The 24,772-nt window shown below is 40.4% G+C and overlaps 1 protein-coding gene across 6 annotated transcripts in view; it reads right to left on the reverse strand.

Moving 5' to 3' along the window:
• Window positions 1-360: 360 nt before the first annotated feature.
• Angpt1 (angiopoietin 1) overlaps window positions 361-24,772 on the reverse strand; it is a 414,397-nt gene continuing 389,985 nt past the window's right edge. For 3 of the 6 annotated variants that reach the window (XM_040730588.1, XM_040730583.1, XM_040730582.1), the window contains 2 exons: window positions 11,738-11,868; window positions 361-1,623 (listed from right to left, as the gene is read on the reverse strand). In XM_040730588.1, coding sequence (XP_040586522.1) covers window positions 1,463-1,623; window positions 11,738-11,868 — 292 coding nt within the window. In that variant the 3' untranslated portion in view covers window positions 361-1,462. Of the gene's footprint in view, window positions 1,624-8,173; window positions 8,496-11,176; window positions 11,289-11,737; window positions 11,869-24,194; window positions 24,581-24,772 lie in introns of those variants that run through there. The other 3 variants (XM_040730584.1, XM_040730585.1, XM_040730586.1) reach the window with 3 other exon arrangements.

A 24,772-nucleotide genomic window follows, 5' to 3' on the forward strand; every position in this document is an offset into this window, starting at 1 on the left:
TAGCACAAAATATCTGGATGAAAATTAAAGAACTACAAACATTTAAAAAATAACAAGGAGAGCTCATGAACCCCAGACAGACAGCTGGGAAACCAGCATAGGACCAACCCAGACCTCCTGAATGTGGGTGTCAGTTAGGAGGCTTGGGTAGTAATATGGGATCCCTGGCAGTAGAACAATATTAATCCATAGTGTACGAATGGACTATGGGAGCCCATTCCACACAGAGGGATGCTCTCTCAGCCTAGACACATGGGGGATGGTCTAGGCCCTGCCCCAAATGATGTGGCAGACTTTGAGGATCCCCCATGGAAGGCCTCACCCTCCCTGGGGAGCAGAAAGGGGATGAGACAGGGGGTCGGTGGGGGGGGGGAAGGAGAGGAAGCTGGGATTGATATGTAAAACAAGATGGTTTCTAATTTAAATAAAAAGGTGGAAAAAGAAAATATGATAAAAAGTAAAAACAAAATAATAATAATAATAACGAAGCCATAGGTAAGCAAATGCATGTCGGAAGATCTGTACAACGGGCTGCTCCAACTTAAGTACTCCATATACGCTGTCCCATAGACGTCAAAGAGACCATTAACTGCATTCATATCGCTTTAAGCGCTGGATGATAAAGTGTCCATTTTTTATATATACTCGGGCTCGGCTCTAGAGCTATTTGTATACCAGTACATCAGTTTTCAACGTAAATGAATACTGTAGCACGAGACGAATCTTTACCTATTCTGTGCATTCTTGGCTAGATTTTTTAACTCTTCTGAAAATGGTATCCCCCCAAACTCAGTCTCTTTGAACCCGTTTCTGCCTCACCCCGTTGGCCTCCACGCACTCTGTTGTATCATGACTTTCAAGGACTGAATCTACACTCAAACACGGTAAGCCTGAAATCAGCTAGTGAATACGATGCTTGAAATGAGCTTCTGAAGTCAACTAACGTTTAGCCAGTTCAGAAGACAAGGCTGTTGCTCCTGTCACCTTGGTGCAGTGACACCAGCCGTGCGTGTTAGCAGGATTTCCTGGAGTGACATCACTCCGCTGCCGCCATCTGTCTTCAGCAGAAGAAGTCCCGTTCCCATTCTTTTCCTCATGTGTGTTCTTTGCTGTTTGGTTTTGTCAGAAAACAAGCCGCATGTGTCATCAGGGTGTTACAGGTTCAAAATCCGATCCACTGGCACTTTTGAGTGCGGCAAGCTGAGCGTTTCCTCCCTTCGTAAAGCATGGCAGTGAGTGGCATTCTCTGGGGACAACTCATCAGAACACAGTGACCCAAGTGGAGACTGTCTTGCACTCAGAAGGCTCCACGTCCATAGTCAAGAGCCTTGGTGACACCACAGAGTCACCTGTTGCTGGCAGGGAGTCAAGGCTGTTTGTTTCTGAAGCTTCCGGGAAGCTTCTCATCTGGGAGCACGGACCCCAGACGTCTTTGCAGATTTCTAATATGGGCCTAGCGCTTTCAAAAGTCCAAGGGCCGGATCATCATGGTGGTTGAACGTAAAGAGTAACTAGGCCCCTTGAAGTAGTGCCACTTGATCCCGTTCAGTTTCCCATGGTTTTGTCCAGCGGTGTAGAACATTCCGTTTAGATTGGAGGGGCCGCAGGCATCAAACCACCAACCTGGAGGAGGAGACAATGGGAGGGGAAAATGAGAAGAAATAGGAGCAGGTCGGGCTTAACGTGGGAAAGTGACTGTCATGACTGGTGAGAGACTGTTCACACTCGGTTTGATTATTTGCAAACAGGAAGCGCTGAGACAATGCCCTCCCAGTGGAAGCATCCCAGATGACACTTATTAGATATGTGTAAGTAATCAGAATGAAGGATACTCATGCAAACCCACTTTTCAGCATGACCGTGTTGGGACTCACATCCCACTGTACTAATGTGGCACCTCTGAGCTTAGATTTTAAAATACAGTCAGGCCTGGATATAAATTCAGAATTGCATCTTATGTCCCTAACTGAGAACAGAACGAAAGTTAGCATCTTAGTGACGTCAGAAGCTTAGACAACTGTCACTTCAAAGCTAAGAAAAGTATTTTCTACTAACTTGGTGATAGTGTTAAGACTTGATCCTAAAATTAATTGGATACTCAAGTGTCTATGAAGCTTACATTGCATCCAGCCTGACTATAATTTATAGCAACAAGGAAGATTTTCCAATAGTGGTCATATAGCTCATACTTAGCAATAATTCATCTATGATTGTCCAAATTGTTTTTAAAAGCAGTGGAAGGAAAACAAGCCAGAAAAAGATGTGGCGGCCATTGCTTACCCAGTGTGTTAGAATAACTAAACAAGCTAGCTCTGCTTTCTTGATGAACTAACGTTTTGGACTTTTCCGATAAATCATAGTTCTTTTCTCCTGAAGTAACACGACTGAAGTCTTCAGGGAGAGATTTATGCCAGAGACATTCTAGAATATTTTTATTTGGATACACTTGACCTCTATTTGATTGCAGAGCTGTACCTAGGGGACTAATTGCTGAAGACAGAGAAAGCTGTCCAGCTGCTGTCTGACAGCAACGTGAGCATTGTCCTGCAGAAACTTTAGAAAAAGTTAGATGAAGTAACATTAGCTCCCCGCTGCTTTCAACTTGAGAAGGTGAATGCAGCTGGGGTATGTTTATAAAGTCCCACCAGGGGCATAGCCAGCTGCATTAGTCACCAGTCCATATGAGGAACAGTAAGGTATATCTGATGGATTATGAGAGGCCCTGTATCCCATGTTGTATGCACACGGCATGAATGCTAACACGGTCAAAACACGAGGGACATCTTTCCATCCTTACAATTCATTCCCCAACATTTGGTCAGTATTCCTTCTAAAAGCCCATGATTCCTATTGCAGAAGATATTCCAGTTTTAAGGAGTTGATCTGCCCCCGAAAATTGTCTTTAAGGGACCAAGCTGAAGCTCTCAAATGAAAATCCCCTTCATTGCTTCTGTGTTTTAACTTTCCTCCTTCCTGAGTAGTCCGTGGGATTCCTCTGTGGCCTCACTCAATCCTTCCATATTGTCATTGTCCCTCCTTGTCTCTAAGGGAAGCAAAGGTTCTTCTTACTCGTTAAGGAAAGCAGGGAAGGGTCATAGGATCACCCCTGGAGTGGCATTTGGGGACAGGTGCTGAAACAGAAACTTCATCTGGTTTCTAGAGAGTCAAAACGGTTCTGGGGAAAAGTGTGGAAACCAACCACAGCCTGGCAGTAAAGGGAGAGGTTAAAGGTGGCAGTTACAGGGTGCTTTGGCTGAGCTAAGAGAAGAGATGGGACACAGGTGTCCTGGGATAAAGTAAGGCAAAGCTATCTCTAATTAGTAAAATAGGTGATGCTGATAAAGATGGCATTTTGGAGACATTCCAAGAATACCACCACTGCTGGGTCACTGCCCACAAGAGAAATAGTCACCTGAAGCTCAGAAGATCCCAGAATGAAAGAACCCAGGTTTGTTCACTACCCTAAGGGCAAATTAATACTTAGTACATTGCCCAGTTGGGCTTGCTAAGCAAATGGCACGGAGGGGCTACAGGCTTCTCATTCACTGGCTATGACAGACTAGTTCTCTTTATGGAGTGACTTAGTTCAATAAAGAGATGTTTTTAGCGGATGCCCTTGTACAAGAATATTTTGTCTTATTGCATCCGGCTTTCCCTGCCCCCACTCAAATGTTGTTGGGCAATAGTCAGCATGACAGTCATGATCCTAGTCCTCTCAGAAGCTACATGCAAAGTGAGAAGAAGCGTGAGCAGAATGTAGTGAGAATATCACTGGTCACGGTCAGGAGCACCATGAAGAAAATAAGGAGCTATGAAGGGAAGATCAAATTCTCCTAGCTTTGGAAGCAGTAGGTAGCGAGGTGAAAATGAGTGAGGACTCCTATAGCTGCTGCAAATGCCAGCATCAGGTGGAGGCGGCCAGTGCAACCATTTAGAGACCAAGAGATCCTGACTGTGGCTGGGACACAATGAACAAGGAGATCTTTGGGAAATGACGGTTGAGAATGGCCTCAGAAGGCTAAAAAAATCTTCACGGAAATGTTTATAATTCAGCCAGCCTGCTTGTCCGTCATCAGTGAACAAGTACAGTATTCTCTAGCGATGGGAACTTGTATTTAACCAAAGGAAACAGGCCTGCCAGCTTAAATGTTTGGTCTGTATTGTCTGCCAAAGCCATTCTGAGTGTATGAACCAGCATGATGAGCAGGAAAATCGAGGCAAGAATCAGTTTCACACATCCTAATCCATGGACAGACATAGAAGATAGGGTGGTCAATCAAAACCTTATTTCTGACCTCAGGGCATTTGTATTGATAAAAAACTGTCAAAAATTAGGAGATAGCTATCAAAACCCATAGAATGGAACTTTTTTATAAAGAGGCTAGAGACTTTAACTGGCCAAGAGGCATCAAAAATTATTTCATTTACCACTTGCATTGGCTCCAAGAACATGAATTACTGACCAGAAAGCAATTCTAAAGACAGTGTGTACCCTAGAAGAACAGGAGAGTGTCTGCCAGCCACTGGGGTTGTTGAGTGCCAATGGGGAGGAGAGTGGGGGGAAAACAAGGACAGGAGGGAACACAGAGTTAGTTACTAACTCTGGGAAACTTTCTGTGAACAGTGGGGGAGCCAAGAGAGTGGCAAGTTGGTAGACAAAAAAACCTTGATTGATACTGACCAGGTTATCCTAAGCAACAATAAAGTTTGATATTTACTCCTTAGTTCATGTGTGCCAATGACTACGTCAAGATACTTAGATACAGTCTCTTGTTCTCCAAACAGCCTTGTAGAGTATGACATGAACACAATGGAGACATCAATGCTCAGAGAGTTTAAAGAACTTTTGAAGGTGACACTCATAATACCATAATGTCTAAGTGGTTATATAGGGGTACAATTAAAACCAACTATGATGGTTCACTGCCTACCTGCACAATTTTGTCTAGGTGCTTAGTTCCACTTAGACATACAGCGGTGAGGGTTTAAGTGGGAAGCCAAAGAGACATATGCTCCATTGTGCCCTACAGCACAGCAATGGAGATAAACTCAGAGGTGCCAATGTTCTGTCTTGTTTTTTCAAGTAAGTCTATTAGAAAAATATGAGCACAAAGCTGACATTCAGATGAGTACAGCTCACTGTGATCATATTGTAAAACATTGTACCTATGACTCCTGTAATATTGAAGGGTATAAGCTTGAAGTACTGTAATATTGAAGGGTACAAGCTTGAAGTACTGTAATATTGAAGGGTACAAGCTTGAAGTACTGTAATATTGAAGGGCACAAGCTTGAAGTACTGTAATATTGAAGGGCACAAGCTTGAAGTACTGTAATATTGAAGGGCACAAGCTTGAAGTACTGTAATATTGAAGGGCACAAGCTTGAAGTACTGTAATATTGAAGGGCACAAGCTTGAAGTACTGTAATATTGAAGGGCACAAGCTTGAAGTACTGTAATATTGAAGGGCACAAGCTTGAAGTACTGTAATATTGAAGGGCACAAGCTTGAAGTACTGTAATATTGAAGGGCACAAGCTTGAAGTACTGTAATATTGAAGGGTACAAGCTTGAAGTACTGTAATATTGAAGGGTACAAGCTTGAAGTACTGTAATATTGAAGGGTACAAGCTTGAAGTACTGTAATATTGAAGGGCACAAGCTTGAAGTACTGTAATATTGAAGGGCACAAGCTTGAAGTACTGTAATATTGAAGGGTACAAGCTTGAAGTACTGTAATATTGAAGGGTACAAGCTTGAAGTACTGTTATCTTTCGGGATCAGTGAGACACAGGTGGTAAGAATGATTCGAGAGAAACTGATGACAGCTAAGGTGATGAATTAACATGACAGAAAGCAAAAATGGAAACATTTCTCATGAAGGTTTTTTTGCTTCTATATAAAATATTCTGAACTTCAATGCAGAGGGAACTGTCACTTCTGTTGAGCAAGATTTTGACATATGCATTTAAACTAACTGGCATTTCTTTTTGTCAAATCTTTTTAATAGTTTCCTTTTCTTTTTTTTATCTGTTTGAAAAGTAGCTCAGCATAACCAGACCATTGAAATGTTCATATCCCAATTGTATAAAGAGTGGTAAATGTAAGATATACAAATGTCTAGCAGCTACAGGTTAAGTCGCTGAAATTAGAAGCTACTGTGTAACATGACGTTTGCCTGTATGAAGTTCTGCAGGAAGGCCTGCTGGGTTGGTTTGCATCCAATAAGATGTGTGATGCCTGGGTTGTAGCAACTAGGAATGGCAAGAAGTCATTAACTCTGCCCTTGGACCTGTGTGTTCATTGGAGTAACAAACGGGAAATGCATTATGACATAAACTAGGAGTTTGAGGAGATAGCTCAGTCAGTAATGTGTCCACCTAAAAACATGAGGACCTGATTTCAGATGCCCTAAATCCACATTGGAAGCAGGACTTAAGGCCAGAACTAGTGGAGTGGAGACAGTCGGATTCCTGAAGCTCATTGGCCAACTAGCCTATCCTAGTCATAGCTTTCTGGTTCAGAAATAAAGGAGAAGCATGAACAAGGAAAGACATTGACATTGACCTCTACACCCCCACTGAGACTCACACATCCACACACACAATTATGTCTACATGTACTAGCAGGCACACATAGCCACACATGCTGAGTGGTAAGCTATGAAAGACACTTCAGGCTCTAAAGAACTCAGTGAGACAAGCAGAGGGCGGAAGAAAGCAAACTTCTGTCATTGCAGGAACTGATCGAATGCCTCAAGTGTTTGATGGCTGGCAACTCTTCACATAGGCCGGGCCAAGTATTTTTCATTATAACCTGTAACCTCGTGTATATTTTAATAAGAAATCCGAGACGCATGTTTCTAATTCATTTACACTTAACTCATTAAAAGTTAGTTTTGCAATAACTATCTCAGGCTTCCCAGGACTTTAAAACTATTCGAGCCTTTTATCTTTGAAGCAGAAAATTCACATTTTATCACTAATAAATGAAACACTGCCCAGAAAATCAGAATTAGATTCTCAGCTTTCTACTCAGGAAGTTCAAATTTATTTGAATGTCAGGAAACCCAACTCTCACAGTCCTCTGATCCTAAACGAAATGTCTCTCAGCACTCCTTTTTTTTAAAAGGTGAAACATACAGGGAAGTGAAAAGATATATCTGTGGATTTTTTTTCCCACTCATGTTAATGCACACAATCTAGTCGTACATATTTGGGAGAGCTGTCACAGAAAGAAAGGCTTTTCTCTTCATCAGTGAGGATGGGGTGAGGCTGGCTTGAAGTGCTGGGTGCTATTCCAGCACCACGCTCATAATGCAGAAGTCACTTGCTGACTTTGTCATTCACCTCACCCTCCGCATGGCCAGGGACAGTTGCTTGACTTTGTGTATGGCAGGCAAAGAGACCTTTCATAGGTCTGTCTTCCTTCTCTCATGTCTTAATATGTTCCATCAGCCCAAGTGTGTATGTGTGTGTGTGTGTTTCTTTTCCTTCTTGTTCCAAAGATGAAAAGTTGTTTACTCTGGCCAGTAATAGTGAATTTATTTAAATCTTGCATGTGTACTTTTACTGTCTTTCCCCTCCTATGGACTTTAGTTCACCTTCAAGCATGGTGAGTGAGGAAATGCTTGTGAAAATAGATTTCCGGCATTTAAATACACCCCCTTCATTCTCTTGGAATGCCTTTCTGCCCAACAGAGGTAGTAGAACAATAGGGTGATGACCTTGGGGATAAGTGCTTGTGTAGCTAAGACTTGTGACACACGAGTTCTGTGAACACAGGGAAATGGTAAGCGATCTAACTTTTCTGTATCTCAGATCTTGTGAAAGGAATCAGTAAGGTCCATATTTTCCCTGACCTAAATGGTTTGGTAAGCTGCGTCTGAATTATGAAATACAGATCATTTAGGCTAATGCAGAAAGTCATTGATACAGTCAAGACTGGGTAAGTATTTGCAATGCCAGTCAAACTATGTGTTTGGTTATCTCTCACATGGAACCAGCTACTAGCCTGTGGTTTTAGCATTTTACCATCGATATAATTATGCCATGTGCAAAATGCTTACATTATTATCCTGATTTATTCTCCTCCAAACCTGTGAATGATTCTGTTTGTTATTTTTGAAACAAAGATACTTCATACTGGGGAAATAGAAATTCAGTTCTAAACATTGAATTTGGGAAGATCAACTTTATTTGAAAGTAAAAGATTTACAATTCTGGAGGTCATTCTTGGGTTTCATGATTCTCAGAGGTTGGTACCAATTCTTGATTATTTAGTTACCTTTTTATTCCATGTTTGTCTTTGCAAATTCTTACATGTAATCACATGCTCTACATGTAACTCTAGGCAAGAGGAGCAGTCACACTTTATTAGTTCTATGCCTTTACACAGGGGTCATTTGTGTATCATTGGCGTCTGAGTGTCCTCTCACATCTCAGATAGCACAGTCGTTGAAGCCCGTGGTGTTGTGTGCAATACTCTAACAGGGTCTGGAGACAGAGCGGTAGGTAGCACACAGTTAGAATGCAAAGGACACATGCTTTTTGTGGACTGGACATACAACACTAAATTTCAAAAGCGAGTTGATGTAAAAACAATCCAGGGTAGACTTTGTTCGCTCAGCCTCAGATTATCCCTGTGGATCTTACTCCTAACACTTAAACATGCGATGTGAGGATTGCCACTCATCTCGTAAAGCTCTGCCCGGCCCTTCCTGAATTACTAAAAATGCTATCTTGACTACATTTTCCCAAGGATCCTGTCACTTTCACGTCATTCACCACTTGAAGAAGCAGCTAGCGTTTTTTCATTAGTCTTTGTCAAGGTTAGATAGAACACAAGCAGAGAAAGCATTTATCAGTTCTGCTGCGAGCATCTGGTAAGTCCTAGGACATACGGAAGAATTTATGTGCATGGCCTCATCCGCTCTTTTAGGATGGATCGGAAAAATATCCCTTGTTAGCTTTAGAAAGCCCTGCCTGTCAGCTGACATGGTTTATGCGTGGGAAAAGAGAGCAGAGTTTCTACCGCCACGGATTCCTTCTGACGAAGGTTAGGTCACATTTTTACATAGTTTTTATATTATGTACTAAATATGGAAATCACATTGCAGCAAAACTTAAATAAGGAAAGGGAAGTAAAATAAAACCAGGCTACTTGTCTTCTGTTGTTAGCAACTTCTAATAATTGCATTGTATTGCTCACTCTTAGACAAAATTGTTTATATAATTATTTGATTAGATTGATTGTATAACTAAATCTTAGTGAGGTGACAGTGACTTTTAGAACTGTGTATTTGGAAGATTTAGTACCAAGGACTATACTCTAGGTGAAGATAAATTAACTTTGAAAGTGACAGTCTAATAGTAGGCATTCTTTGTTTTCCTAGTTTTGGATTCAGAAGAATATTTTGCACAGCTATTTTAAGCACAATAAATATAGACAAACTAAAGCATGCATGGAATGATATCGCATTGGTTTTGTCTTAATGTTAAGTCGTAGTCAAAGCTGATCAAATTTAATGAAACTGATCACTCTCTTTGGGTTGAAGCATGCACAGAGAAGTCTACTAATGGGCTAATGAGGTGTTTCCTATCACTTCATCAGTGTCTCCCATCTACTAGGGACTGAGTTTCGAAGTACTGTCTGTTACATAGTGAGGAACCTATGGCAAAACAGAATGTCTCTTAAGGTCAATGGCAATCACACAGCACCAATACATCTGACTTAAAAGTCCCTGGCCATAAAGCATTGTATTTCCTGCTGACTTGAGCCGCCATTTCCATAGAAAATTGTGGCAATATTGAAATGCATGCTCTGGTGCAATAAAAATTTCTAATGAAACATAAAATTATTTAGTATTAGAACTTGTTGGAAGAATTACTCATTTCCTGGTAACATGGGAATAAGTCTGTATACTTGTGGGATGCTGTAAGCCATTGGCACGTGCCAATGAACAAAGTGTGCCCACGGTGTGCACCCGTTGAACTCAACAATGTTGAGCATACAAATTATCACCTCTGTGTGGCATTTGTTTTTCCTTGTATGCACTACAGTGACAACTTGGAAGAACAGAAACAAAGGCTGTTTTCACCATACCCAAACTACGGGAAAGATCATAACTAGATTCTGTAAACTCAAAGCCTTCTCTTCATTTCTTGCAAATGTCCACATCTGAAGTTTCTTCCTTGCTTCTTACAGTTCTATGGTGTTTCATGCTTTTGTCAACAAAACTATTGTGGTTCAAAATCACCTCGTTTTTTATTGTGCGTATTTTTTTCTGACAACCTCTTTGTTTTACTGAGATGAGCTCTACTCTCCTCAGTTCATTTATCTAGTATCAGTTCCCTTTCTTAACCTATTGGCATTAAATATAGGGTAAATGGGTAGAAAGACCTAAGGATATTGGGAGAGAAGGAAAGTGCTCGAGATGTTTTATTCTGTATCTCTCTGCAATACTGTCTGCTTTCAGATAAGTTCATCTCCTGGTTTCCAAATGAAGGTGACAATGACACTACAGCCTTCGACTCAAACCCTCCCATGCCCTTAAATAAAATGCTCTAGGACAATTAGTGAGCATGACATCATACTTCGACCTTGAAAGTCTTTAGCAGATGACAAACCCCACAAGGTCTTACTTGCAAATTGTGAACCCTGTCTTTGCTTACAAGAGACACTATCAAGCAGGAGTGAGCCCAAACACGATTTTTAAACAAAAGGAAAGGAAAAGCCATCAGAGAATGAAATGGTGTAATTTCTAAGGGAAAATGTGATGAAGAACAGACAGTAGTGGGTAGTAGCACTGTAGGACATGTAGTCCAGGCCATGCACCAGTGACTTGGAGAGCAGTTGATGTTCATGCCTGTCATTTCCAGGTCTCAGCTCTCCTGAATCCCACAGTTTAGTTTTTCAGTGTGAATGGCTTTGCAAGGCCTGGATTCTTTGGAAAGGATATTTGATAGGGTAGTGGTGTTTATTACAAAAACACATTCACATGGACTATTCTAGCCCAAGCAATAAGTGGAGATTTTTCTCTTCCCAACATATGTGTTTATTAGTCAGTGAGAAGCAAGTCCAAGAGGAACTATGGATGAAAGATTCGGTCAGAGTTCAGTGACGTGAGGCAGAAATAACTCTGAGCAGTGGAGATTTCTCAACAACCAAGAAATTAATTCCCCTCTTTTCATTATACTGGACACAGAGGATGCTCTTCCAAGAACACATTTGAAGAATCTTACTCTTGGTTGGTTCAAGGACTGTATGTATTTACTCCAAAACTGTGTCTGTCAAAATGCAAATGGAGAATATACTTCTATTTCATTAGGGGTTATAGGATAAATTGCTCATCTGTTCTTGATTTAATTTTGGTAAGTGATATCTATCCAGAAAATTGTCCATTGAATGAGTAGTAAAGCTGTGATATTCTTTATACCACCTACAGCAACCTAGACATTATTTTAAACTAGAGTACCTAGTACTTCAGGTAGCCTGAGAATTGACTCAGTATGAAACCTAGGACATTCCCATCACAGATGAAGGGGGAGACAAGCTTTTAAGTATGCCAGCAATGTCCTGTACAAGAACAGAGTAAACTCCTGCACAGAGCTAAATGATCTCTAGGGACCTGCTCTTCAGTTTCCTGACCAGGAGATCAAACCCTTTTCTTAGAGATAAGAAACCCCAAACTTCAAACCAACAAAAGCCAGCTCAGGGAAAGGCCCCTGGGACTTACCTCCTGTGAGCATGAGGGCACATTTACACATACAGTTGTCGTTGTCAGCATCCTTCGTGCTGAAATCAGCACCGTGAAGGATCAGGCTGCTCTGTTTGCCTGCCGTTCCCGTGTGACCCTTTAAATATAACCTGCAATTAAACAGAAAGAAAGATCAGCCACTTGACAGACCAACAGAACCTAGATGACAGTCTGTTGAATGTTTAAATTCTTTTGCTTCTTTTCTTTGAACTCAGCCCTTCCAACAAATCACTTTCAGAACCGAAAGTCGAAAGATAAAAGGAAGGAAGGAGAGGGGAGTTAGAGAGAGAAGAGAGAGGAGGGCAAGAGGAATAGATATTGTAGGTGTGTGTGTGGGGGGGGGACACAGTTTCCAAATTGAGTGGGTAAGATTCTCTGTGGCTTGAGCTGGGTGTTTATTTTGCTATGCTTCCAGGAACCCGTGCATCTCTCTGATAATGCAGGTCCCACAAAAAGAAAGGGAATTTATTCTTATAGTTTTTTGCTTCCAAATGTAAATCTCTTACAGATATTATGCCAGACATTATTATTATGAATGCATCTACTGTTTCCGAGGCCCAGTGACAGTCTTGTTGGGTCCAGGTCATAGAAAAGATGAAGGCGGTCCCCGACCTGCAGGTAGCAGTCTCAAAAGAAATGTTGGCTGAGTACACACTGTAGGTCTCGCTTTCTGTGGCCCCTTAGGTCTTTTGACTAAGGTCATATGCACTATTTCTGTATCTGAGAGATTACTTTCTAGTAGCTTAACTAAAGCTATGTCCAGATCCCCAGCAGTCGCTCAATTTTAAAACTGACACTATTTAAAGAACTCAACTCTCTAGAAACATTTCTCACATGTAGCAAATCATCAGAACCTTCTAGTAGAGGATTGGTCTACAGTCCCCCAAAACTGAGTTTTCAAGATCATCTATGATGATGACCCATTGTCAGTCTATCAATGGATGACACACAGGAACCATGGGAAGTCACAGAATGTGTGTGGTGCAACTTCCTGTCTGGAGGTTATCGTCTTAATTCTTGCCCCTTTCACTTCCTGGGCAATGTGAGCTGGTCCAGGTCCTTCATTTGCCTCCCGGGGCTCTGAGCATCATCTGTGCTACAGTGATCAGCATAGGCAGATTACTACTTGTGGTTTCTCTCTTTCTCTCTAGCAATGTAGGGTCCCACCGATATCATTTAGCTACATTTCCAAAGTGTCTGTGTCTCCAGTTCCGTAAATAGTACCTACACATGGTCAATGGTGGTTAAAATTTGCATGTCTATGAGTCTCCTAGGATCTGGACCAGCTCTGGCAAGATAGTAAATTGCTACAATAAAGGTCAAAAAGTTTTGTACATGTGACTTGTGTTTGTACACACACACACACACACATATATATATGATGTAATATTTTTTCATTATTTAGTGTTGTTTACTAATGACTGTTTTAGGGAATAATAGTACTGTTTCATATTTGGAGGGGTTGGTTTTTTTTGTTCGTCCTTTTGTTTGTTTTACAGATTTTAAGCTAGAGTAAAATATATAATTAAATCTCATCAGTCTGGCTGCTGTCAGTGGCTACCAGAATTTTCTGTTTAGAGAAGCATGCAGAATTTGTAACCCTGCCCTTATAATACTAAATGGTTACATACAAGCTTCTGTTTTGAAACTCCTAGAGGCAGGATAAATGTCCCGCATGCTCATGCAGGAAAGAAAGAAACCCAACCCCTGTTTTTGACATTATGAGTGCTCAGTCTTTTTCCTTTCCCAGCGTAAGATATTTTCTGTGTAAGTGTGTTTGTAGTGCCTAAGTGTAAGTACTAAGACTTTGAAAAGTGATTAGTCATAGTCATATTTCCTTTGCCTCCCACTCTCCTTTAAGGATTTGTTGGTTTTCAATCTCATGTGCATGAGTGTTTTCCTTGCACGCTTGACCCCACACTTGTGTCTGGTGCCTAAGGCAGCCAGAAGAGGGCATCACATCCCCTGTTAAGGGAGTTGTGAAAAGTTCTGCATAGCCACTGGAGTGCTGGGAATCAAACCCGGGTCTTCTGCAAGAGCAGCGAGCGCTCTCAACTGTGGAGCCCCCTCCACAGATCATTGTCTCTTTCTTTCGAACAAGCCATCGTTGTCCATCTCCCATATTTCAGAGTAATTTCTCCTCAAAAACTGAAATGCTATTTCATTACCACTCTCCCAGGCATGGCATAGTCTTCCCCAGTATTACCTGGATGCTGTGGTCTGAATGTATCGTAGTTGCGTTATGTTCGATAGGTCTTTTCTGTCTCTCAGTTGGGTTATGTTCAATAGGTCCTTTATGCCTCTCAATATGCACGCAGGAATAAATGGATGATGAAGTGAGAATGGTGTCTGTAACACCTGTCATCCCCGCCCTTCCCTCTGAGGGACGAGTTATGCCTTCTCTCAGGCTCACTACCTTCTAATATTCCCAGTTCTCTTTTGTCTCGGCTTTTCAGTTTTCCAAAAGACAAAATCATGTCCAGCGTATTGTATGTGCAGATAAAGGAAGAAAGGCTATATTTTATTTCCTGTTAGTTCTTCTGTTTCAGTGAATGATTTGTTCGAACTGTATGCATAGCCAACAGAGATTAGGAATATAACTGGAAGCAAAATCATACTTAAGCTAACATTATTATTCTAATGGAAAAAGAGTCTAGTAAGGTAAATATTTTCTTAAGGTCCTAGTGAAATGACAAATTATTAAAACAAGGAACAAAGGTAGATGAACCATAAAAGTACAATACAAATACCAGTGATTGTAGGTTAGGATGCCCGAATCCACATAGGATGGAGCATGGCGGTATTGCCCATCATCTGAGAACTGCTTCAGTGAGATGGGAGGCAGAGAAACACCAGATGCTCTCAGGTAGGTAGGCTGACTGTTGTTGGCAGAAATGAGTGAAGAGACAGTGTCTCAAACATGGCAGAAAGTGGGGACTGACATCCAAGATTCCTTCTGGTCTCTGCATATTTATGACTGTACTCATAAACACCCATGAACACGCCCATGCAAGATATTTTAAGAAGTAGATGGGGCCAGTATCTTAAATATAATAGATTTGTCCCTAAATGAGATGAGACACACTGGTATTGGTTCTCCCCTACATGGCTATGTCCTTAGGATGTCACAGAGGGGCGTCTCATGATATGAGAAGAAATACTTGTTTTAATGCCCATGCTTTTATATTGAGAGTCAGGGGTAAAATGTAATAAAATTAATATTTTTCCAACATTTTAAAAAAGAAATTTACAAATAAGGACAGTTGTGAGTCTGTGGGGTCCTACAGAATCCAGGTCAGCCTGTTTTCCAGAGACTCATTCTATCTTCACTGGTATGTTGGCAGTAGAGTCACAGTTGTTGACCCAAAGTCAACGTCCACAGGTGACTAATTGCTACAGCTAAACAAAGACTGGCCCCTCATTAATGCCAAGTATTCTTCTAATTATACAAGGAAATCCTTCGAACTGAGGGTCAGGGGGTCACAAACTGTTCTTTTAAATTGTAGGTGTGGCAAAATTTTGGAATCTTCCTTTTCTCTGTTCGGCTAAGTAGTTACAATTGGACATTCGCTTTACAAAACAAAAGTCAAGACTACCTTTGTGGTTGATTCTGGTGAAATGGAACTTGAAGTGTGAGCCTTTAGGGATGACATGGGAATCCTAAGCACTAATTCTTTGTGCAGCCAGGGAAGAAGTGGCTAGCATGAAGGATGATGTGTTGGGAGATGAAATTAAAATATTCTTGCACAGAGAAACATGTAGAGAGACAGAAATAAGGGTGAGAGTGGGGTACCCAACAGTAAGTAAGGATGCTCCAAAGGAAACAATCCGATATGAACAAAGAAAAAAAAATGTTGGTGAGTTCAACCATGCTAGTCACTGTAAAACGTATCAGCGTTTGGATTTTTTTCCCAATTACTATGTGATGGCAAAATTACTCACAGCTCTTCAGTTATCTGTATGACAAAATAGAGTTACTGCCTTCAGGCTCAGAAATTATAACAAGTGGGAAGATGAAGCTATAATTCTTAGTGAATGCATGGCAGTAGTACCTTCCATTATGGGAGAGCAGGCTTCCAAATGCCTTTACACATTATATAGCAGCTTCAATGAATGTCTTCTCTCTTCCCCCTCGCCTGTGTGTGTACCACCACATGTCCTTGGACATTAGAGGAAACTTGCTGGAGTCTTTTCTCTCCATCATCTAAATCCTTGAGATACAACTTGGGTCATCAATCTTATCAACCATGTCTCTTACCCACTAAGGTTTCTCACCAATCTCACTTTCTTTTGTTTCAAATAGGCATCCCTGTTCCGTAAACCTTGTTTGTCACTAATTTTATCTGCTAAAGAGACTTCCATTTCATGTATTTCTTACTCAGTTTTCAGGATGCCAAGAGTCTTTTTCATTATCCAAAGCAAAGTGAGTTATATGTATGACAAATTTAAGGTTGGCCTTGAGTCTTAAATAGTAGATGGAATCTTAGATATGAAACCTTAAGGTCTTAGTTACTCACAAGCTGAGGACATCTTTATTTCTGCTTCAAAGGTTCTACCCTGTCAACATACGACAGTAATTTGTCTTATAATTAATTTGTCTTTCTTACCATTACTTGAAAAAATGCTGATGTCACATATACACAGCTCCTACACACACACCAGTATTTTTTTCAGAACCTGGTAGCAGTAACTCAATCAGACAGTTTCTCAATAAAGCCATGACACTGATGCTGCAGCTAAGGACTATTTCTCATTTAACATCTTCCCCAGCCTGTACCCCTAATGTATCACCAACAAAGAAGGCTGGTAGAACAGGCCACGGCATCACAATGGAAAGCTACAGGTAACATTTTTTGCTGAAAATAAAGACAAAATTTCTCTTGACAACTTACATTGAGACAAAACATTGTTTGCTTTCTTTTGGACTTCTGGAAAGTAAAGACATTTCTTTTTTAATCTTTAAAATTATAATGTCAATAAATTATTTCCCTCTTCCCATTTATTATCCCAAATCCTCCCATCTACAACTCACTTGCTTTCAAACTCACGATCTGTCTTTGCCCTGTTATTTAAGTGTGTGTGTATTCCTAAATACATAAATATAACTTGCTCAGTCTGTATAATGTTACTTGTATGTGTGTGTTTTCAAGGCTGACCATTTGGTATAAGATAACCAATGGGTGTGCTTTCCCCTGGGGAAGACTATTTTTCCTGCTCTCAGATGAAATTCCTTAGATGCTTGAATCTCTGTGTGTCGTGTTGAAGCTGCTGAGCCTTCCCCCCATTTATGTTAGTATGTTTCCTGGTGTCCTTGTTGTTCAGGCAATGTTTAGACAATGATGTTGGTGGAACGTCATGGGTGTAGATATTCCGACATTTCTAGGAGATACAACCTAACGGAAAATTCCCTGTTCTTATGGCTCTTACCTTTTTCCTGACCCCTATTCCTTAATGAATCTGGAACATTAGTCGCAAGATCTGTGTCGCAGATGTGTCAGTTGGTACTGGGATACATAACTCTGCATTTTGGTTGGCTATAACTTTCTGTGATGGTCTTTATTGATTGCAAAGTTAAATTTTCTTAGTGAGGACCGAGGAATGCACTTCTATGTGGGTATATGGGCCAATGCCAGCTATGTGTCTGAAAAAGGATTAGTATCTAAAATGCATACAGAAGTTTTTAAAAAGTCAAAACACAAATGATCTATTCAAAAATGGATCTGTGACTTGAACACAGAGTTCTCAATAGAAAAAAAATGACTTAGAAATATCTCCAAAATGTTCATCATTCTTAAAATTTAAGGAAATGCAATTCGAAACAACATTTGAGATTTCATGCACCACAGTCAAAATGGCAAAGATCAACAAAAGAGCTGAAAGCCAATACTAGAAGGGAAGTGGGTGAAAGAAGAATATCTACTCACTGTTGATGGGGCTTCAAATTGGCGGGGCCACTCTGGATATCATAAAACTTAAACTAAAAACAATCTACCATATGGCCAAGCTATACCACTCCTGGGTATATGTCCAAAGGACTCTACATCCTACATAAATAATGGCTTAGCCATGTTCATTGGTGTTCTATTCATAACATGTCAGAAATAAAAGCAACATACATTTCTGCAACTGACTGATAGATAATGAAAATATTACATACATGTATGAGTTATAAGACACAGTCCCATAGTATTAAAAAAAAGCTAAAATGATGAACTTTTTAGATAAGTGGACAGAACTAGAAAACATCACATTGAGTGTCAAAGTAACCAGACCCAGGAAGACAAACTTCTTATTCTTTCATCTGAGTTTCCTAGCTCCAAATCTTTAGTTGTGAATAGATAACCTGGAGTGATTCCAGAAACCAACAAAGTCAAAAGGGACCAATTCCAGGGTAAAGGGAGGAAAAACAACAGAAGACAATAACATTGCACATGTGTTCTTAAGGGGAAAGTGGTAAAAAACAAGCAAACAAAAAGGAAGATGAATACAGAAGAGAGGACAAAATAATAGTAAGGACTTCTGAAAAGAGTCATAAGGAAGCATGTTTTCAATATAAGTTTGATATATAAGTATACATACATAATTTAAATGAAAATTTCCCATCCACGGTGCAAAGAGTATGTAACAAACACCCCAACACCAATTATGAGAAGCCCTATTTTAAGTTTTTGGTTACCCCACTCCACCGCCAGAAATGGAAGACAACTTCCAGTTGCTGAAGATACACCATGCACTTCAGACAGTGGGCCCAGAGACCTAAAACCCCCCTCCCTGAGGACTAGCTTTTATGGTGCCATGTATGCTACCAAAGGAGGAAACAAAGAGTCATAACTAGCTATGACGCCTGTGAGCCACAACTAAGACCAACATGGCGCAGTAATCCGAAGGGTACCATAGTGGTATTCGTACCATGTGGTAACCAACAATTCTCTAATTGGACTTAAGACCGGCTGAACAAGAGTGAAATCATGCCTGATACTGGAGACCTAACCAACTACCCAGGGCTAGCAAAGATAACTAAACAAGCAAAATCCCTAAAAATATTCTACATACGTATCCTTCTATTCATAGGCATTTCTCTCTTTGACATTATGAAGATGGCCTGGGTAGCTTTACAAATGATGAATAATGAAGGACTAGGTTTTATAAATGAAAGAATTCATTGCAAAAGTTTGGTAGAGATTAGTCTTGGAAGATGTGGGGGCTTGTGAAATTCGAACATCACTGTGTTTTAATGTTATCTAACATGAAGGAAAGAAAAGAAAGAATTAAATTCCTCTAGTTAACTAGGTGTGCTGTGGCCATCATTTATGTAGTGACATCAAAAATTTTGGTAATTCTCATTCCTTGTCTGCATTTGGAACTAAAACATTTTGCATTTTTATAAAATAAGAATATACTTTCCTCATAGCATAAGGGTGACTCTGAGTCTTAGATTTTGAGACAATTTATTCATTCATCCAGGATTACTCAAAGTTCATCCAATTGTATAGCCTATGCTAACACACTACCAGAGATTTACTGAAGCACAGCCATGCTCAGGTTTTTACATGGGTGCCAGGGATCTGAACTCGGGTCTCCATCCTTGCACAGCAAGCACTTTGCCCACTGAGACAGTCCGCAAACCCTCTTCTCATTAAATTATCAAAACATATAAATGTCTTGCCTTACCTAATGCAATATTAGTTATATATGTGGCTCATCTGCTTGACTAGACTGGGATTTTCTAGCTCTTTATGAACTCGTATGTCCCACACATAATAAACATTCAATACCTATTTATTGAGTCAGTATGAACTAAGCGTTTCAAATTGTTTAGAGGTTAAATTTTAGTCATCTCAAGAGATGGTCTATATGCCGTAACACCCTAACTCTAATAACATAATTATCTTTTAGAACTCAAGGCTCAGTGGCATTATTTTTCATGATTTGACATTTAGCCAATATTCATGATCTAATGGTCTGTTCACATTGTATTTGGGCACGGCTTTAATGAGTAGAGATTTGGTCTATGGCTGCCAACAGAGAAAGACTTAAGGAAATTACTCATAAAACACCCCACTAAAATTGACTATTTCAGCTCAAATGAGAAATGAAGGCATCCAATTTTATAAAAGGACCTATATCACATGTAAGTGCCCACTCAATTGGATAACTTCCTCTGGAACACAGGCATTGAATTTTATAATCTGTTCCGACAGCTTCATACTCTTTGCTAAAGAACAGAAGTTCTATTTGTTGGTGTTGAACCTTGGGATCATCGTCTGTGCTGGTGTTGAACCTTGGGATCATCGTCTGTGCTGGAGAAGTCTCCATGAGCCTTCTGCAACACTTTCTCGAATGTTGGGGAAGTAGTGTTTTACCAGAGTCTCCAAAAAGAACATGAGCACTTTCTTGTTCCTAAAAGCCTATCAATGCGTTTGTGAGACAATGATAAGAAAACCTATGGGTCAGTCAGTGAATTAACGTCCAGAGGAGATAGAAGTCTGATGATGACCAACATCCACAGATATAAATCTGTAAGTAGAGGCACAAACCGAAAAAAAGATTGGGAAGAAAAGTGTGTGGGTATGAAGACTAAAACCTGCCTGACAGCGTGCATCTTGACTAGTTAAGAGTTAAGTATATGAGAGAAGCTTATAGACACCAGATATAAATAGGATCAGGCACACAAAAGTAGAGCAGCACAAAATAACTACAAACTGAAAGAAAAGAAGGCAATAAAGTCAGCCACTGAAGGTATTGTTTTCTTCTTCTCACCCCCGCCCAGGAAATAAATAAATAAAGAACCCTTTGCATCCAAAGAGTGACACTGTGTCTCATGGTACCTCAGGAAACATGAATTAGATGAACGACTGCATCTAAATTAAACAAATATGCCTCAACAGGCAAGTGTCTGAGGTAAAATTTGTAAATATAGTGAGGAGGGAGACATGGCCAATTAGGACACTCCCGAGGGCAGTAAGATGGAGAAGTCACAGATGGAAAGCACCAGTATTCTCAGATTCACACAGTTTTCTGTTATTTGCAAAAGAAAACAGAATGCTAGATTCAAAAACAAGCAACTGAAGAGTAGATATTTGAATAGACTACCAATCTTAAGGTCAACAGTTTGACACCCAGAAGCTGAAGGATTCATTCAAAGTTCCAGTCCTTTAAGAACTCTTAGGTTTCTTTTGCTGGTTCATTGGAGAGCCTTGTTTCTTGAGTCTAGAACACATTTGTTTTCTTTCTTTACTCATGAAGGACTCTGGAAACCCTAGAAAAACTCCCCAATCTAACTTGTCCTTTAATTCTCATGCCGACTTCCAGAGTAGGCAGTCATTATGAATCACTCCTGAATGTAAACTGTTTTTAGAGGGAACTGAGTTGCTGAGGAATTACTGGACTTATGCTAAGAAGGTGTTCTACTTTGCAGGGCTCGGATGCCTTGAGCAGAGCCTCTTGTTTATCTTTGCGTACCTGTAGTGGAAGCTGTGCCGTTGTTGGGATAGGAGGACAGACAAGCTCTGGATATTGAAGTCCCTGGGACTCTGCACTGTTAAGACTCCCAGTATCCCCCGAATCCTTAGCCTAGATAATGACAAGCACTGAAACTCTAGTTTCTTTTACTCTCAGATTCCAATGGTATCCTTTGGGATATTAACTTTCAGTAGTCATGTATACATCATGTACTATTTCAGTTTGGATGTATGCTTTTGAGTCTCTCTGCCATCACTTTTAGGACTCCAATCAAATTAACTAATCAACTGCTCAGGACTTCTTTTTTGATGTTTTTGGCACGAAAAACATTGTCACAAGCAACTATTTGAATATCCCATTGTAAGTCAGTTCTCAGCGACAGTCGTGAGGCTTGTATGATCTCAAAGCTGTTGATTATATATTAGTTTAAAGAAAATACTGATATCTATGGTGACATCTTGTTAGTACTCTAACAAATAATGCTTGCCTGAAGATCAGAGGGTGGAGCTAGCCAGAGGTTAACCATAGGGCTCTGGAGATCTGTACAGACAGACAGGAAGTGAGATGGCTGGGCTGGGAGAGGACTATAAGACAGGAGGAGACAGGAGCTCAGTTTCTTTTTGGCTGAGAAGTTGGTAAGAGGAGGTTGTGGCATACTACTTCGTGTCTATGATCTTTCAGCATTTACCCTGATACCTGACTCCAGGTATTTATTATTAAGAACAATTAGAACTCATGTTACAGACATCACATATTACTATCTTTGCTTTCCTTTGTATAGTGATACTGCACCGAGAGAGAGGGGAGAGTGATTTTGTGAGTTCTAAAGAAATGAAATCTTATTTTCCAAAGTTCAGAAAAATACAGTTGTAATTTTCTCTATTAGTTCAAAAGAAAGCAACTTAAAAATGTTCTTCTAGTGCACCGTGCCTTCTCTAGTGATACCTCACAAAACGTGGGCATCAAGACGGATCATGTGACATAAAACCCACACAAAACAGAGAGACAGTTCCCTTACAGTGTATTTGAGTTCCTGTGAGGTCTTACATGATTGACAAAGTCAACCATAAATGAATGGCTCCCAGATTGGGCCCTCTTTTGGTGCCTAAAATCCCTGGTCAATAGCTATCTCAAAGAACTTATGGATTTTTCCTTTTGCCAGAAAATCACTTAGAACACTGTAAAATCTGATATCTCAATTGGTGTTTTGTGGTATAAAAAGCGTCCCAGGGAAGCAGATCTATTCTCATTGTTATTTCTATTTAGCAGCAAGAAAAGTCCTTCCTGGCATCTTCTAGACTGAGGACAGAAAGGGACGATTATGATGCTAAAGACTTTGAGAGGCATGGTGTGAGGTTTGCTGCAGGGGGAAATTCTTTCTCGCCTTGTGCTGGATGGAATGTTACAACAAGGTCTGCAATTAAGAACCCAGTGTGTATACACAGATTCTTCTGTAGACCAAAACCATGCCCGTGTTTACTTCTCTTCACAATTAGTGTAATTCCCAAGTCCTCAGGGTGGGTTGCAGCCTTCTGTTATCTGTGGCACAGCGAACCCCCACTTTGGAGAAGGTGGCTGTTCTCTAAATGAGGCGTGCCCTTTCCTACCTCTGTTTTCTTTTGTCCAGATCGTTCATTCTTGCTGGAATCCCAAGCTCCCTCCTCTTCTGCCGCCATCTTTCATGCTTGCCTCACATTTCCATAGAGCACCAGGAATTTCCTCAAGAAAGCCTTTCCCATTGTTCCTCAAGCGTGCCTCATCTATGGTCAATCTCAGCAGAACTGACCTCTCATCTTTAGTACCCAACTATAATCTGGTCAGGTCCTTAACTAAGGACTTGAGTATGAAGCTGAATCACAAATGCAAGGGAAACTTTAGTTCCTTATTCCAGGGGAAGAAAGTGTACATTATATTAATAAAATATATAGCTGATTTCTAATCGGATCTGAAGCCTGCTGTGCTGAAAGCAACTCACATCTAGTACTGTGGACCTCATCAAAAAGGAAGTCATAGGCACAGGGTTGGGTTTAATACCCATGTTTTACTAAACTGATAGGTTACCAAAATCCCTACTATGTGTTTGTGTTCAAGTCTATAAACTAATGCTGCTCCCAGTCTTGGTCAGCACACAGCTAGTGCAGAAACTCATAGCGACACAAGACGCTCAGAACAAGGAATGGCTCTTGGAGGAGACCCCGTCCCACCACCTCAAACCTAACTTCTAAACCTTCACATCTGGTGTTGTTTCTATTGCCAACCCCATCTGCATTACTCTTCAGATTTAATTCCCATTTTCCCACCTCAGGCTAATTTAGGCTACACCTGGTGAGCCTTCCCAACTGTCCAAAATGATCCATGGCCCCTTATTCATGCCATGTTATTTTTGTTGGCCTGTGTGGCATTATATTGCCCGGGTAGCTAGTTACTATCCATCTCCTCTCCCAACCTCCAAAACTGCTGTACTTCAGAAATCATTTCATCTCAGGCAAGAAGTATATAATATGAATTCCATTCATTAAAACTATTACCTCTGGGTTTTAGGAAATAATCACAGCAAAAGCAACAGGTTAGAATTACGACTTGTACTAAATTGGAGAAACTATTTGTAGTCAGGTATGGTGCCACATTCCTGTAATCATGATCCCCAAGAGGCTGAGATAAGGGGGTTCACAAGTTCAAGGCCAGCCTGGAATACATAGTGAGACCCTGTTTTAAAAGAGAGGCTAAGGGGGACAGAAACGCTTTGTAAATTCAAATAAAACACTTTAAAGTTCAGTTTGGAAACCTCTGCCGGATATTTAAGAGAGCAGTTGTGTTCTACAGAAATAAGTTTCTTAGTCTTTCAAAACATCTGCTACTGGTTCCAGCAGGACCATAGGGCCGTGTAGCCTCAAGGATCAGAGACATGAGAAACATTTTACTAAAAAAAGGGATGCAAGTTTTCCAATATGTCCAAAAATGCAGGGCTCGGTTTCCACGGGAAGCTCAAGAGACTTCTTTCAGTTCATATGAATTTGTTTTGTAGATTTGGAATGAACTCCAGCTCTACCTCCTCATTTTACTCCAGAGGAGCTGAGATTTGGGAAAGTGGAGCAACGTGTCCAAGGTCATTCAGAAAAGCAGCTGCAGATCCAAGTCTAGAGTTCATGTCTCTGAGTTCCCAGTGCAGTACACTTACTACACCAAACCTCTTCCAAAGAAAAAAAAATCCCAATCAAAAACAAAACTGGTACAAAAAAAAGATGTGTTTAGTGGCTGAATCATTTCAAGTCTTTCTCCAGAGTTCTCTCAATATCTTACTCATCTCTTCACGTAGCCTCTTTCCAGACAAAGCTTATGATAGACACCAGTCAGTCGGTTCTGATCACACAAACATGGAGAAAACAAATGTAAATATCCACTCATATGAATTATAGATGGCATAGCCATATCAGGACTAGAGGAGCATTATAAAGTGTTATATACTATCTTCAGATTGAAGTAATTCAAGTTTCCCAGTACTGTAATACTGTAAGATTTACTAAATATATCCAAATCACAAACATAACAAAA

The sequence above is a fragment of the Mesocricetus auratus genome, unplaced genomic scaffold (genome assembly GCF_017639785.1).
Source record: "Mesocricetus auratus isolate SY011 unplaced genomic scaffold, BCM_Maur_2.0 Super-Scaffold_100023, whole genome shotgun sequence".
In the NCBI taxonomy this organism is placed as follows: domain Eukaryota; kingdom Metazoa; phylum Chordata; class Mammalia; order Rodentia; family Cricetidae; genus Mesocricetus; species Mesocricetus auratus.